At 39.5% G+C, this 15122-nt stretch overlaps 1 protein-coding gene across 1 annotated transcript in view; it reads right to left on the bottom strand.

Annotated features, from left to right (window-relative positions):
• Window positions 1-299: 299 nt before the first annotated feature.
• Window positions 300-15122, bottom strand: part of GPAT3 (glycerol-3-phosphate acyltransferase 3) — a 152785-nt gene continuing 137962 nt past the window's right edge. The window contains exons 10-12 of the mRNA XM_073541745.1: window positions 13845-13973; window positions 4166-4245; window positions 300-1888 (exon numbers count right to left, since the gene is read on the bottom strand). Of these exons, the coding sequence (XP_073397846.1) occupies window positions 1777-1888; window positions 4166-4245; window positions 13845-13973 (321 nt within the window). The 3' untranslated portion in view covers window positions 300-1776. The remainder of the gene's footprint in view (window positions 1889-4165; window positions 4246-13844; window positions 13974-15122) is intronic.

Genomic DNA, 15122 nt, shown 5'->3' on the forward strand with positions numbered 1-15122 from the left:
AAAGATTTAGGGTGATCGACCATGATGCATGTGATCCACTGCAATTACTGCACAGCCTAAAAACAAACCAAGAACATATCGTGACTTAGCTTTGATATGGCAGATACAGGTGGGTTTCATTGGCTTGTCTGTAAATCACATATACAATTGCAACAGCTTTGCCACATCATGGTCTAGCGTATTGCAACTTCACTCATTCAATGGAAACAATCATTTTTCACGTCCAGGGGATAAAAATCTTCCTTGATCATGTGATAGATTTGGGGGCACAGCTCATTCCAAGATACAACGCTGATAACTATAAGGTAGCTGTCTCTCCTTTATATATCCAAGACAAATTCTTATACCTTGGTGGAAGAAAAACTTCCCAATGTATGACTGCAGTAAAGATTATTGAAAATTTGTATACCTTTTCATTATACAATGAGTAAACTTTATTGCTAAAGCTGAAATAGTCCTGCAAAACAAACTAAACTAGTCACATTTAAATACCGTATATAGGGGCAGATAAATTAAGACAGGGGTTGCTCATACCAGTCTTAATAAAGCACCTAATGAAGTAAAATGCACTGAATTCAGTGAGGGGCACACACCACTTCATGAATTCAGAGCATCTTCTCAGTGGCACACACCTCCATCCATTGTGCCAGAAATGCTACTTGTGTCATTGAGTAGAATTTCAAACTACACCACATTTACAAAATTTGACAGGCAGGCAGGCATAGCCATACCCTGTGTCCTGCTCTGGCTGCTCCCCAGCTCTGACCATTCTGGTGGACCTGCTTTAAACTGGCATGAAAATGCCATCTCTGTGTTGCGCAAAAAAAGTACCACTTTTCAAAGCGTTTTACCCCAGTATTTTGGCATAAATACTTTGACAAACTGCCCCCAAAGTGATAACTGGTAGCCAAACCCTGTAAGAACCTAATATATACAAGCATCCTTTTTCGCAATGATTTTTTTTTTACTTACAACCCTGAAAAAAAAAAAAAAACAAAAAAAAAAAAAACACACACAAAGTACATAGTTCATTACAATACATTTTAGGTATCTGGCTTTTGGTAATGGTGATTATCTAGTGCACACAAATCAGCCAACAATTGGCCTGGAATCTATTAAAGCAATCACCAAACATTTTCCCGATATTGTAACTGAACCTTTCAGGACAATTTTACTAATCAAGTTAGCTATATTGTTGAATTGGCAATGGAACTAGAGTGAAAGGTTAAACTTGATTTCTGTAGTCTTCCAAGCACTAAACAAAAAAAAAAAAAAAATCAAGATTTGAAGGAACATTCAAAATAGTCTGGAAGTGCGTTGGAGTTGTGCTGATGCATTAGAAGAACATCGACACACTCCCACTGCACTTGCAGGCTTCTAAGCTCAATCGCTTAGTAATGGCATGTCAGATTACTACAAGATGGGTGTACTATTTATTGTTGTCCTTCTGACCATACTGCTATACCACTAGTTTAATTAGTAAAATCGTCCTCACAGGTTCCCTTTAACCAAAAGTATCCATTTTATCAAAATTGTCTCCTTACTCTACATTAGCCAGTACAATTATCTAATAAACCCTTCATTCACTTTCATGGTTGACTATATTTGAATAGGTATAGCTATCCTAGACATAGTACCCTATTCAAGTGAAAAAAAAATAAAAAGACTGTCTAGTGAGAGGATGGAAGTCTGGGAAAAGGTGCAAGATCGTGGGGGGGTAGGGCAGGGGATGGTGGATCCTTGGAATCTACGAAAATTCTTTACTCGTGGCCTTCATCAAATTTCCCTCTGAAATACATAATTTTCTCCTGAAATGATTTTACTGTAGTTCTTCTGTTGCTCTTCCTTGAATGACTCTTTCACTTTGTCTCTTTTCAGGCCACCATCCCTAAAAACACAGAAAAAAAAGGTAGTGTGTGCTGAATTCTGGTTGCAAGAACAATTCATGTAAAACTACATATTTTGATAAAAGCCAACAGTTCCCACAGACATCAGCTGATCATATAATGGATATGGGGTCCTCCCAACATTCTGCTGACTAATGACGTTGGAGGGAGATTAGGAATGAGTAGGTTGAACCCAATAATTTATTCATGTTTCGGTGCGAGATAAACCGCTGATAGTGGAGTCTGTCGGCACCTTTCTCCTCTCTCCCCCCATTTAAAAACATTTTACAAACTCAAGCATTCTTGTATTTGGTGGAGTCAGGAGGGATATCTTATAATAATAATACATTTTATTTCTATAGCGCTGACATATTCCGCAGCACCTTACATTTCAGAGGGGACTTGTACAGACGATAGACATTACAGCATAACAATAATCACATAGATCATAACAGATACCAAGAGAAATGAGGGCGCTACTCGCAAGCTTACAATCTAAGAGGAAAAAAAGACAGACACGAAAGGTGGGTGGTAACAATTGCCCTGATTGTATGGACCAGCCATAATGTTAAGTGTGTAAAGTACAGACACAGAGGGCTAATGGATGCATAAAGCATGTGGGAACATGATGCAGGGAACCTGGTTATGATAAAACGTTTGACTGTGCCACACAGGGATAGTTAGTTTAATGTGTTGAGGCGGTAGGCCAGCCTGAATAAATGCATTTTCAGGGCACGCTTAAAATTGTAGGGATTGGGGACTACTCGTATTGACCTGGGAAGTGCATTCCAAAAAATTGGCACAGCACGTGTATAGTCTTGGAGACGGTAGTGGGAGGTTCTGATTACTGAGGATGCTAACCTAAGATCATAAGCAGAACGAAGGGCATGGGTAGGGTAGTAGACTGAAACAAGGGAGGAGATGTAGGGTGGTGCTGAGCCATGGAGAGCTTTGTGGGTGAGGGTAATAAGTTTGTACTGGATTCTGGAGTGGATAGGTAGCCATTGTAAGGACTGGCACAAGATAGAGGCATCGGTGTAACGATTGGCGAGGAATATGATCCTGGCTGCATCATTCAAGACAGATTGGAGGGGGGAAAGTTTGGAAAGAGGGAGACCGATTAGAAGAGAGTTACAATAGTCCAGACGAGAATGAATAAGAGAAACAGTAAGTTTTTGCGGAGTCAAAGGTAAGAAAAGGTCGAATTCTAGAAATGTTTTTGAGATGCAGATAACAAGAGCGAGCCAGTGATCGGATGTGGGGGGTGAATGAAAGCTCGGAGTAAAGTATGACCCCAAGACAGCGGGCATGTTGCTGGGGAGTAATAATAGAACCACACATGGAAGTAGCAATGTCGGGTATAGGTACATTAGTAGAGGGAGGAAACACAAGGAGTTCAGTCTTTGACAGGCTCAGTTTCAGATATAGTGAGGACATGATGTTAGACACAGCGTTTAGACAATCGCTGGTGTTTTCTAAAAAGGCACGCGTGATGTCAGGAGAGGAAGCGTATAATTGGGTGTCATCAGCATACAGATGGTACTGGAAACCAAATCTACTAATTGTTTGACCAATAGGGGCAGTGTACAAAGAAGAGGAGGGGGCCTAGAACCGATCCTTGAGGAACCCCAACAGTAAGGGGAAGATGAGGAGGAGGAGCCGGCAAAAGATACAGTCTTGGCCAACGTCTATCTAAAGCAGTGGTTACCAAACTCCAGTCCTCAAGGACCCCAACAGGTCATGTTTTCAGGATTTCCATAGTGTTACACTTGTGAGAGAATTCCTGATGCCTTGATGATACTTTCATCACGTGTGAAATACTAAGGAAATCCTGAAAACATGACCTGTTGGGGTCCGCGAGGACTGGAGTTTGGGAACCACTGATCTAAAGTGTACAGACACGTAAAAATCTACAGGATCAGATTTGCCTATGATTGATCTGTTGACCATCAGTTTTTCCGAGTCAGACAAAGGAGTGGAAACAAACAAAAGGTCTGTCCATTTCCTTAACCCATGCTATCAGAAAAAAAAAAATACCGGGCATTTTCTATTGCATTTTTCTATTTCAAAGCTTCAGCAGCAAAAAAAGTATTATGTGAAATATTATAAAGTCTGCACATATACATTAATCTGGTTTGTGGCATATACAAATGTCAGAAAAAAAATACTCCACATAAATGCTGATAACTGTGGTTACTGGACTCTTCATGGTCAATATTAAGCAGAAGTTGGCAAGTATTCAAAAGTAAACTTAAAATTAGGAAGAACTGGACACTTACCATGGTAGTTCAATCAGTCCACCTCGTTTTGCAATGGCAGATTTAACTCTGTTAGCAAACTGAACAGCATCTTCATTCTCCTGAAACCATAAAACCAATGGCCTTAAGACGTTGTTCAGAATTGTTCAAGATTTTTAAAGCATTTCCTCAAAGCAGAGAAAATGATAACATAACGAAATAAACTTGCAAATTTCCTAGTGCCTTGGTGGCTTCGTCAGTACCTGTTAACCATCCTGCAGGAATGGCAGGCCGACTATGTGTAGATGACCACTGCAGCCAATCAATCTTTAAATCAGCAGTCTTGTGCTCGCATCACTGCAGCAGCCATGGGAGCATGGCTATCACAAGAACAAAGGGTGATTTACCAAAATAGTAGATTTTGCAGTTTTAATCACCTGCTTTGAGGCATTTTTTTTCAAAATCCTGGGTTTTCCGTAACAGTTTAATTTCCTTATGGTTGTTTTGTATCACTACATATCCATAATTAAAACATTTAAAATAAATAATCATTTGTTATCAGTTACCTATATTTTGTGGGAAAAGCAGTAGTAATCTTACATTTTTGATTCATTTTTTATTTAAAAATAAAAACGTGTTTAATCCTGAGGAAGAAGTGAGTTGTACTTAGAAATACATAGATTAAAAACCACATTTATACATTTCCTGGCGTTGGATCCTTATTTCCACTCAGCAGCACAGAAAACTCCATATTTTTTCTCCTATCTTCTTGGTATCAGTCGGGTGACCTGTGGATCTGCAGCAGCTGGACATTCATGCTCCCTTATTGTTAGGTGATGCTAGCCTGGTAGAGTTATGCCCACACATTATTATTTATAAATTTTATCCCCGGGTAACAACTTATTTTGCTTTTCTGCTCCCCAGCTCCTGTATATTTCTAGAAATCTTTTATAGTCTTAAGTAGTGATGAGCATTCCGATACCACAAGTATCGGGTAGCGGCCGATACTTGCTGTATCGGAATTCCGATACCGACATCCGATATTTTTTCAATATCGGGCATCGGATTCGGAAGTTCAAAGTTGATTGACAGCCGAAATGACGTCATCATGATGCGCGGTGTGTGCGCATCATGATGCGCCGTCATTTCGGGCCTTCCGGGGGTCTCTGCCGGCCTGCAGGGGGGCTGTGTGGACTGCCCGGGGTCTGTACCGGCCTGCCGGGGGGCTGTGCCGGCCTGCCGGTGGTCTGTGCACCCTGTGGGGGTCTGTACCGGCCTGCCGGGGGGCTGTGCCGGCCTGCCGGGGGGCTGTGCTGATGTCCGGGGGGCTGTGCAGGCATCGTCCGATGGGACTACAAGTCCCATCTGGCGATGCCTGCTACCATGACAGTGATTGACACATTAGCCAATGATGGGACAGTAGTAGTCCCATCATCCGGCTAATGTGTTAAATGTTTAAAAAAAAATATATATATATTATATATATATATATATATATATATATATATATATATATATATATATATATACACTGTATATATATATATATATATATATATATATATATATATATATATATATATATACACACACACACTACATACATACTACATGCATGCTACATACATACTACATGCTACATACATACCACATATATACTACATGCATGCTACATACATACTACATGCTACATACATACTACATATATACTACATGCATGCTACATACATACTACATGCTACATACATACTACATATATACTACATGCATGCTACATACATACTACATACATACTACATACATACTACATACATACCACATGCTACATACATACCACATATATACTACATACATACTACATACATACTACATGCATGCTACATGCATGCTACATACATACTACATGCTACATACATACCACATATATACTACATGCATGCTACATACATGCTACATACATACTACATATATACTACATGCATGCTACATACATGCTACATACTACATGCTACATACATACTACATGCATGCTACATACATACTACATGCTACATACATACTGCATGCTACATACATACTGCATGCTACATACATACTGCATGCTACATACATACTGCATGCTACATACATACTGCATGCTACTTACATACTGCATGCTACATACATACTGCATGCTACATACATACTGCATGCTACATACATACTGCATGCTACATACATACTACATACATACATACTACATGCATGCTACATACATACTACATACATACATACTACATGCATGCTACATACATACTGCATGCTACATACATACTACATGCTACATGCATGCTACATACATACTACATACATGCTACATACATACTACATACATGCTACATACATACTACATGCATGCTACATACATACTACATGCTACATGCATGCTACATACATACTGCATGCTACATACATACTACATTCTACATACATACTACATTCTACATACATACTACATTCTACATACATACTACATGCTACATACATGCTACATACATGCTACATACATACTACATACATACTACATACATACTACATACATACTACATACATACTACATGCATGCTACATACATACTACATGCATGCTACATACATACTACATGCATGCTACATACATACATGCTACATACATACCACATATATACTACATGCATGCTACATGCTACATACATACTACATACATACTACATGCATGCTACATACAATACATTCATACAATACATACATAGACATACAGTACATATAACATAGAGTAACATACTTACCAATACTTGTCACATTGTTCCCCGAAGCCATTGTCGTCTACGGAATAAATATTAACATACAGTAACAAACCACAAAAATACTCACCCATGATCCGAAGCAGTCCACGAGTGTGTCCCATGACGATCTTGGGTAGAGAACTGCAGCATCAGCTGATGCTGCCGCTCTCTACGGGCTGCAGGAATCCAATGACGGAAGGTAGGTATCCTTCCGCACTGTATTCCTCCGCCACTTAAAAAAAAAAAAAATACCTAGTCTCACTTTATGGTAAAAGCTGTGTGGGAATGTATTGTATGAATGTATTGTATGTAGCATGCATGTAGTATGTATGTAGCATGTATGTAGTATGTATGTCGTATATATGTGGTATGTATGTAGCATGTAGTATGTATGTAGCATGCATGTAGTATGTATGTAGTATGTATGTAGTATGTACTGTATGTAGCATGTAGCATGTATGTAGCATGCATGTAGTATATATGTGGTATGTATGTAGCATGTAGCATGCATGTAGTATGTATGTAGTATGTATGTAGCATGTAGTATGTATGTAGCATGCATGTAGCATGTAGTATGTATGTAGCATGCATGTAGTATATATGTAGTATGTATGTAGCATGTAGTATGTATGTAGCATGTAGTATGTATGTAGCATGCATGTAGTATGTATGTAGTATATATGTGGTATGTATGTGGTATGTATGTAGCATGTATGTATGTAGCATGCATGTAGTATGTATGTAGCATATATGTGGTATGTATGTAGCATGTAGTATGTATGTAGTATGTATGTAGCATGTATGTAGTATGTATGTAGTATATATGTGGTATGTACGTAGCATGTAGTATGTATGTAGCATGCATGTAGTATGTATGTAGTATGTATGTAGCATGCATGCAGTATGTATGTAGCATGCATGCAGTATGTATGTAGCATGCATGCAGTATGTATGTAGCATGCATGCAGTATGTATGTAGCATGCATGCAGTATGTATGTAGCATGCATGCAGTATGTATGTAGCATGCATGCAGTATGTATGTAGCATGCATGCAGTATGTATGTAGCATGCATGTAGTATATATGTAGTATGTATGTAGTATGTATGTAGTATGTATGTAGTATGTATGTAGTATGTAGCATGTAGTATGTATGATGCATATATGTAGCATGTATGTAGCATGTATGTAGCATGTATGTAGCATGTATGTAGCATGCATGTAGCATGCATGTATGTAGCATGTATGTAGCATGTATGTAGCATGTATGTAGCATGCATGTAGCATGCATGTAGCATGCATGTAGCATGCATGTAGCATGTATGTAGCATGTATGTAGCATGCATGTAGCATGTATGTAGTATGTATGTAGCATGTATGTAGCATGTATGTAGCATGCATGCAGTATGTATGTAGCATGCATGTAGTATATATGTAGTATGTATGTAGTATGTATGTAGTATGTATGTAGTATGTATGTAGTATGTAGCATGTAGTATGTATGATGCATATATGTAGCATGTATGTAGCATGTATGTAGCATGTATGTAGCATGTATGTAGCATGTATGTAGCATGTATGTAGCATGTATGTAGCATGTATGTAGCATGTATGTAGCATGCATGTAGTATGTATGTAGCATGTATGTAGCATGCATGTAGTATATATGTAGTATGTATGTAGTATGTATGTATGTATGTATGTATGTATGTAGGTATGTAGACCTTAAATAATGCAAAGAAAACAAGTTCATAATCATTTAGAAACAGCAATACTAATGTTTTAACTCAGGAAGAGTTCTGAAATAATATTATTTTGTGGAATACCCATGATTTTTAAAAACAGAAACAGCATTCATGCATCTTGGCATGCTTGCCACCAGTCTTTCACACTGCTTCTGGTGCAAAAATGTAAGCAGTTCTTCTTTGTTTGATGGCTTGTGACTATCCATCTTCCTCTTGATTACATTCCAGAGGTTTTCAATGGGGTTCAGGTCTGGAGAATGGGCTGCCCATGACAGGGTTTTGATGTGGTGGTCTCTTAATTTTTGCCAGAGATGTACAGTACAGACCAAAAGTTTGGACACACCTTCTCATTCAAATTGTTTTCTTTATTTTCATGACTATGAAAATTGTAGATTCACTCTGAAGGCATCAAAACTATGAATTACCACATGTGGAATTATATAATTAACAAAAAAGTGTGAAACAACTGAAAATATGTCTTATATGCTAGGTTCTTCAAAGAAGCCACCTTTTGCTTTGATTATTGCTTTGCACACTCTTGGCATTCTCTTGATGAGCTTCAAGAGGTAGTCACCAGAAATGGTCTACCAACAGTCTTGAAGGAGTTCCCAGAGATGCTTAGCACTTCTTGGCCCTTTTGTCTTCACTCTGCGGTCCAGCTCACCCCAAACCATCTCAACTGGGTTCAGGTCTGGTGACTGTGGAGGCCAGGTCATCTGGCGTAGCACCCCATCACTCTCCTTCTTGGTCAAATAGCCCTTACACAGCTTGGAGGTGTGTTTGGGGTCATTGTCCTGTTGAAAAATAAATGATGGTCCAACTAAACGCATACCGAATGGAATAGCATGCCGCTGCACTTCTTTTTGAGGGACAAACTGACTTTTTTATTGGTACCAATTTTGGGCACATGACATTCCGTTCAGTGTGTGGTAAAATTGGTAAGGCAGCTTTATTGTTCTGCTCAGTACCATTACAGCGATACCTCATTTATATTTTTGTTTGTTTTGGCACTTTTACAATAAAAACTGTTTAATAGAAAAAATAATTATTTTTGCATCGCTTTAGTCTGAGAGTTGTAACTTTTTTATTTTTCTGCTGGTGGAGCTGTATGGCAGCTTCCTTTTTGCAGGACAAGATGATGTTTTGAGGACGTTGACAGATTTCACAGGACGCTGACAGATATGGAGCACTACTGCAAGGAAAAGTTCACCTTGGCCACATGCGTATTGCTGACGCAAAGCATGGTAATGAGCAAAGAGAATTTATTTTCAAACAGGAAAAAAGCATTTTATTTACGGTATTTAAAATAAAACATATATTTTAAAGAACAGTTTTTTAGTCCCACTAAGACTTGACAGAAGGGGTATCCATAATTTCACAAACAAAAATCCTTGTGCAAAAATCACAGACATGTCTATATACAGTGGGTACGGAAAGTATGCCGACCCCTTTTAATTTTTCACTGTTTCATTGCAGCCATTTGGTAAATTCAAAAAAGTTCATTTTTTTTCTCATTAATGTACACTCTGCACCCCATCTTGACTGAAAAAAACAAATGTAGAAATTTTTGCAAATGTATTAAAAAAGAAAAACTGAAGTACCACATGGTCATAAGTATTCAAACCGTTTGCTCAGTTTTGAGTAGAAGCACCCTTTTGAGCTAGTACAGCCATGAGTCGTCTTGGGAATGATGCAACAAGTTTTTCACACCTGGATTTGGGTATCCTCTGCCACTCTTCTGTGCAAATCCTCTCTAGTTCCGTCAGGTTGGATGGTGAACGTTGGTGGACAGCCATTTTCAGGTCTCTCCAGAGATGCTCAATTGGGTTTACGTCAGGGCTCTGGCTGGGCCAGTCAAGAATGGTCACAGAGTTGCTCTGAAGACACTCCTGTGTTATTTTAGTTGTGTGCTTAGGGTCATTGTCTTGTTGGAAGGTGAATCTTCGGCCAAGTCTGAGGTCCAGAGCACTCTGGAAGAGGTTTTCATCTAGGATATCTCTGTACTTGGCCGCATTCATGTTTCCTTCAATTGCAACCAGTCGTCCTGTCCCTGCAGCTAAAAAACACCCGCATAGCATGATGCTGCCACAACCATGTTTCACAGTTGGGATTGTATTGGGCAGATGATGAGCAGTGCCTGGTTTTATCCACACATATCTATCGCTTAGAATTATCACCAAAAAGTTCTATCTTCATCTCTTCAGACCAGAGAATCTTATTTTTCCTAGTATGGGAGTCCTTCAAGTGTTTTTTATCAAACTCTATGCAGGTTTTCATATGTCTGGCATTGAGGAGAAGCTTCCATTGGGCCACTCTGTCATAAAGTCCAGACTGATGGAGGGCTGCAGTGACAGTTGACTTTGTGGAACTTTCTCCCATCTCCCTACTACATCAGTGGAACTCAGCCACAGTTATCTTGGGGTTGTTCTTTACCTCTCTCACCAAGGCTCTTCTTCCATGATTGCGCAGTTTGGCTCGATGGCCAGGTCTAGGAAGACTTCTACTGGTCCTAAACTTCTCCCATTTAAGGATTACGTAGGACACTATTCTCTTAGGAACCCCAAGTATCGCAGAAATTCGTTTGTAACCTTGGCCAGATATGTGCCTTGCCACAATTCTGTCTCTGAGCTCCATGGCCAGTTTCTTTGACCTCATGATTCTCATTTAGTCTGACATGCACTCTGAGCTTTTATACAGTGGGGCAAAAAAGTATTTAGTCAGTCAGCAATAGTGCAAGTTCCACCACTTAAAAAGATGAGAGGCGTCTGTAATTTACATCATAGGTAGACCTCAACTATGGGAGACAAACTGAGAAAAAAAAATCCAGAAAATCACATTGTCTGTTTTTTTTTCATTTTATTTGCATATTATGGTGGAAAATAAGTATTTGGTCAGAAACAAAATTTCATCTCAATACTTTGTGATATATCCTTTGTTGGCAATGACAGAGGTCAAACGTTTTCTGTAAGTCTTCACAAGGTTGCCACACACTGTTGTTGGTATGTTGGCCCATTCCTCCATGCAGATCTTCTCTAGAGCAGTGATGTTTTTGGCTTTTCACTTGGCAACACGGACTTTCAACTCCCTCCAAAGGTTTTCTATAGGGTTGAGATCTGGAGACTGGCTAGGCCACTCCAGGACCTTGAAATGCTTCTTACAAAGCCACTCCTTCGTTGCCCTGGCGGTGTGCTTTGGATCATTGTCATGTTGAAAGACCCAGCCACGTTTCATCTTCAATGCCCTTGCTGATGGAAGGAGGTTTGCACTCAAAATCTCACGATACATGGCCCCATTCATTCTTTCATGTACCCGGATCAGTCGTCCTGGCCCCTTTGCAGAGAAACAGCCCCAAAGCATGATGTTTCCACCACCATGCTTTACAGTAGGTATTGTGTTTGATGGATGCAACTCAGTATTCTTTTTCCTCCAAACACGACAAGTTGTGTTTCTACCAAACAGTTCCAGTTTGGTTTCATCAGACCATGGGACATTCTCCCAAAACTCCTCTGGATCATCCAAATGCTCTCTAGCAAACTTCAGACGGGCCCGGACATGTACAGGCTTAAGCAGTGGGACACGTCTGGCACTGCAGGATCTGAGTCCATGGTGGCGTAGTGTGTTACTTATGGTAGGCCTTGTTACATTGGTCCCAGCTCTCTGCAGTTCATTCACTAGGTCCCCCCGCGTGTTTCTGGGATTTTTGCTCACCGTTCTTGTGATCATTCTGACCCCACGGGGTGGGATTTTGCGTGGAGCACCAGATCGAGGGAGATTATCAGTGGTCTTGTATGTCTTCCATTTTCTAATTATTGCTCCCACAGTTGATTTCTTCACTCCAAGCTGGTTGGCTATTGCAGATTCAGTCTTCCCAGCCTGGTGCAGGGCTACAATTTTGTTTCTGGTGTCCTTTGACAGCTCTTTGGTCTTCACCATAGTGGAGTTTGGAGTCAGACTGTTTGAAGGTGTGCACAGGTGTCTTTTTATACTGATAACAAGTTTAAACAGGTGCCATTACTACAGGTAATGAGTGGAGGAAAGAGGAGACTCTTAAAGAAGAAGTTACAGGTCTGTGAGAGCCAGAAATCTTGATTGCTTGTTTCTGACCAAATACTTATTTTCCACCATAATATGCAAATAAAATGAAAAAAAAAAAAACCAGACAATGTGATTTTCTGGATTTTTTTTTCTCAGTTTGTCTCCCATAGTTGAGGTCTACCTATGATGTAAATTACAGACGCCTCTCATCTTTTTAAGTGGTGGAACTTGCACTATTGCTGACTGACTAAATACTTTTTTGCCCCACTGTATAGACAGGTGTGTGCCTTTCCAAATCAAGTCCTATCAGTTTAATTAAACACAGCTGGACTCCAATGAAGGAATAGAACCATACCATCTCAAGAAGGATCACAAGGAAATGGACAGCATGTGACTTAAATATGGAGTGTCTGAGCAAAGGGTCTGAATACTTTTGACCAGGTGATATTTCAGGGTTTTTTTTTTTTAAATAAATTTACAAAAATTTCTACATTTCTGTTTTCTTCAGTCAAGACGGAGCATAGAGTGTACATTGAGAAAAAAGTTTTAATTTACCAAATGGCTGCAATGAAACAAAGAGTGAAAAATTTAAAGGGGTGTGAATACTTCCCGTACCCACTGTATTTACCAGTATCACAGATGAATATTACCAATACAAGTCTATGGGTCTGTGATGAAGATCACGAACAGAAAATGGATGATTGTAATGTTAATCACGGACAATGCTAAGGATAGAAGCTTTGTCATTTATTTATCCAAAAGTGAAAATGAAACACTGATGTTAAAAATGTATAAACTGACCAAACATTGACAAAACTCAGATCCAAATCACTCGTGACACTCCTACCATTTTTGTAGATGTCTGAATGAGGCCTAATGACCTAGAAGTCATGGTTGCTAATGACCATTCCATTGAGTGTCAGTTATTTGCTAAAACTCAGTATTGACTGCGCCTCCAAGGTTTGTATTTTGCTTATTCCTCAAGGTAAATTACTACAATTTTATGCATTTTCCTGAATAATGTGACCCTCTTTCTAACCTTATACAGGGTTAAACAAATTGTACAGACCAGAGCTTCCAAATTTCAGCCTCTAAAACCATTTTAATGAATAAGTCATTTCAAGAGTCATATACTATACCTGTCTGGTCATTGGAGGTAGGTACCAAACATTGCATTTGATGGCCCAGCTTGTCATCATTCTTAGAAGGTACTTCACCATTGTGTATTTGCTGCTGTTCCAAAATGCATCACCAAACTGAGGGTCATACTGTAAAGAGGAAAAAAAAGCCATTTCTAAAATGTCTGCATTTGTGTACTAAAACAAAGATGTTGAAATGTAACAATGTTGTTACAGATGATTTTTGCATTTCCTTGTATATCAATCATAAGGACAAGTTCCCACGTTCAGTAATTGGTCAGTATTACACATCACTATTTGTACAGTGGGGAAAAAAAAGTATTTAGCCAGCCATCAATTGTGCAAGTTTGCCCACTTAAAAAGATGAGAGAGGCCTGTAATTGACATCATAGGTAGACCCGCAACTATGAGAGTCAAAATGAGGAAACAAATCCAGAAAGTCACCTTGTCTGATTTGGCAAGATTTATTTTTCAAATTATGGTGGAAAATAAGTATTTTGCCACCTAAAAACAAAAAGAATTCTGGCTCTCACAGACCTGTAACTTCTTCTTTAAGAGGCTCCTCTGTCCTCCACTCATTGCCTGTAGTAATGGCACCTGTTTGAACTTGTTATCGGTATAAAAGACACCTGCCCACAACCTCAAACAGTCACACTCCAAACTCCACTATGGTGAAGACCACAGAGCTGTCAAAGAACACCAGAAACAAAATTGTAGCCCTGCACCAGGCTCGGAAAACTGAATCTGCAACAGGCAAGCAGCTTGGTGAGATGAAATCAACTGTGGGAGCAATAATAAGAAAATGTAAGACATACAAGACAAATGATAATGTCCCACGATTTGGGGCTTCACAAAAGAGGTCAACCCGTGGGGTCAAAATGATCAAAAGAACGGTGAGCAAAAATCCCAGAACCCCATGGGGGGACCCAGTGAATGACCTGCATAGAGCTGGGACCAGCATAACAAAGGCTACTGTTAGTAACACACTACACCGCCAGGGACTCAGATCCTGCAGTGCCAGACATGTCCCTTTGTTTAAGCCAGTACATGCCTGAGCCCGTCTGAAGTTTGTAGAGAGGATTTGGATTATCCAGAAAGAAGAGTAATTTGGATTATCCAGAAAGAAGAGTATTGGGAGAATGTAATATGGTCTGGTGAAACCAAAGTAGAACTGTTTGGTAGAAACAAAACTCGTTGTGTTTGGAGGAGACAGAATGCTGAGCTGCATCCATATAATACCATACCTACTGTGAAGCATTGGGGTGGCAACATCATGCT

The sequence above is a fragment of the Dendrobates tinctorius genome, unplaced genomic scaffold, assembly GCF_039654945.1.
Source record: "Dendrobates tinctorius isolate UK_male_01 unplaced genomic scaffold, ASM3965494v1 ptg000011l, whole genome shotgun sequence".
Lineage (NCBI taxonomy): Eukaryota > Metazoa > Chordata > Amphibia > Anura > Dendrobatidae > Dendrobates > Dendrobates tinctorius.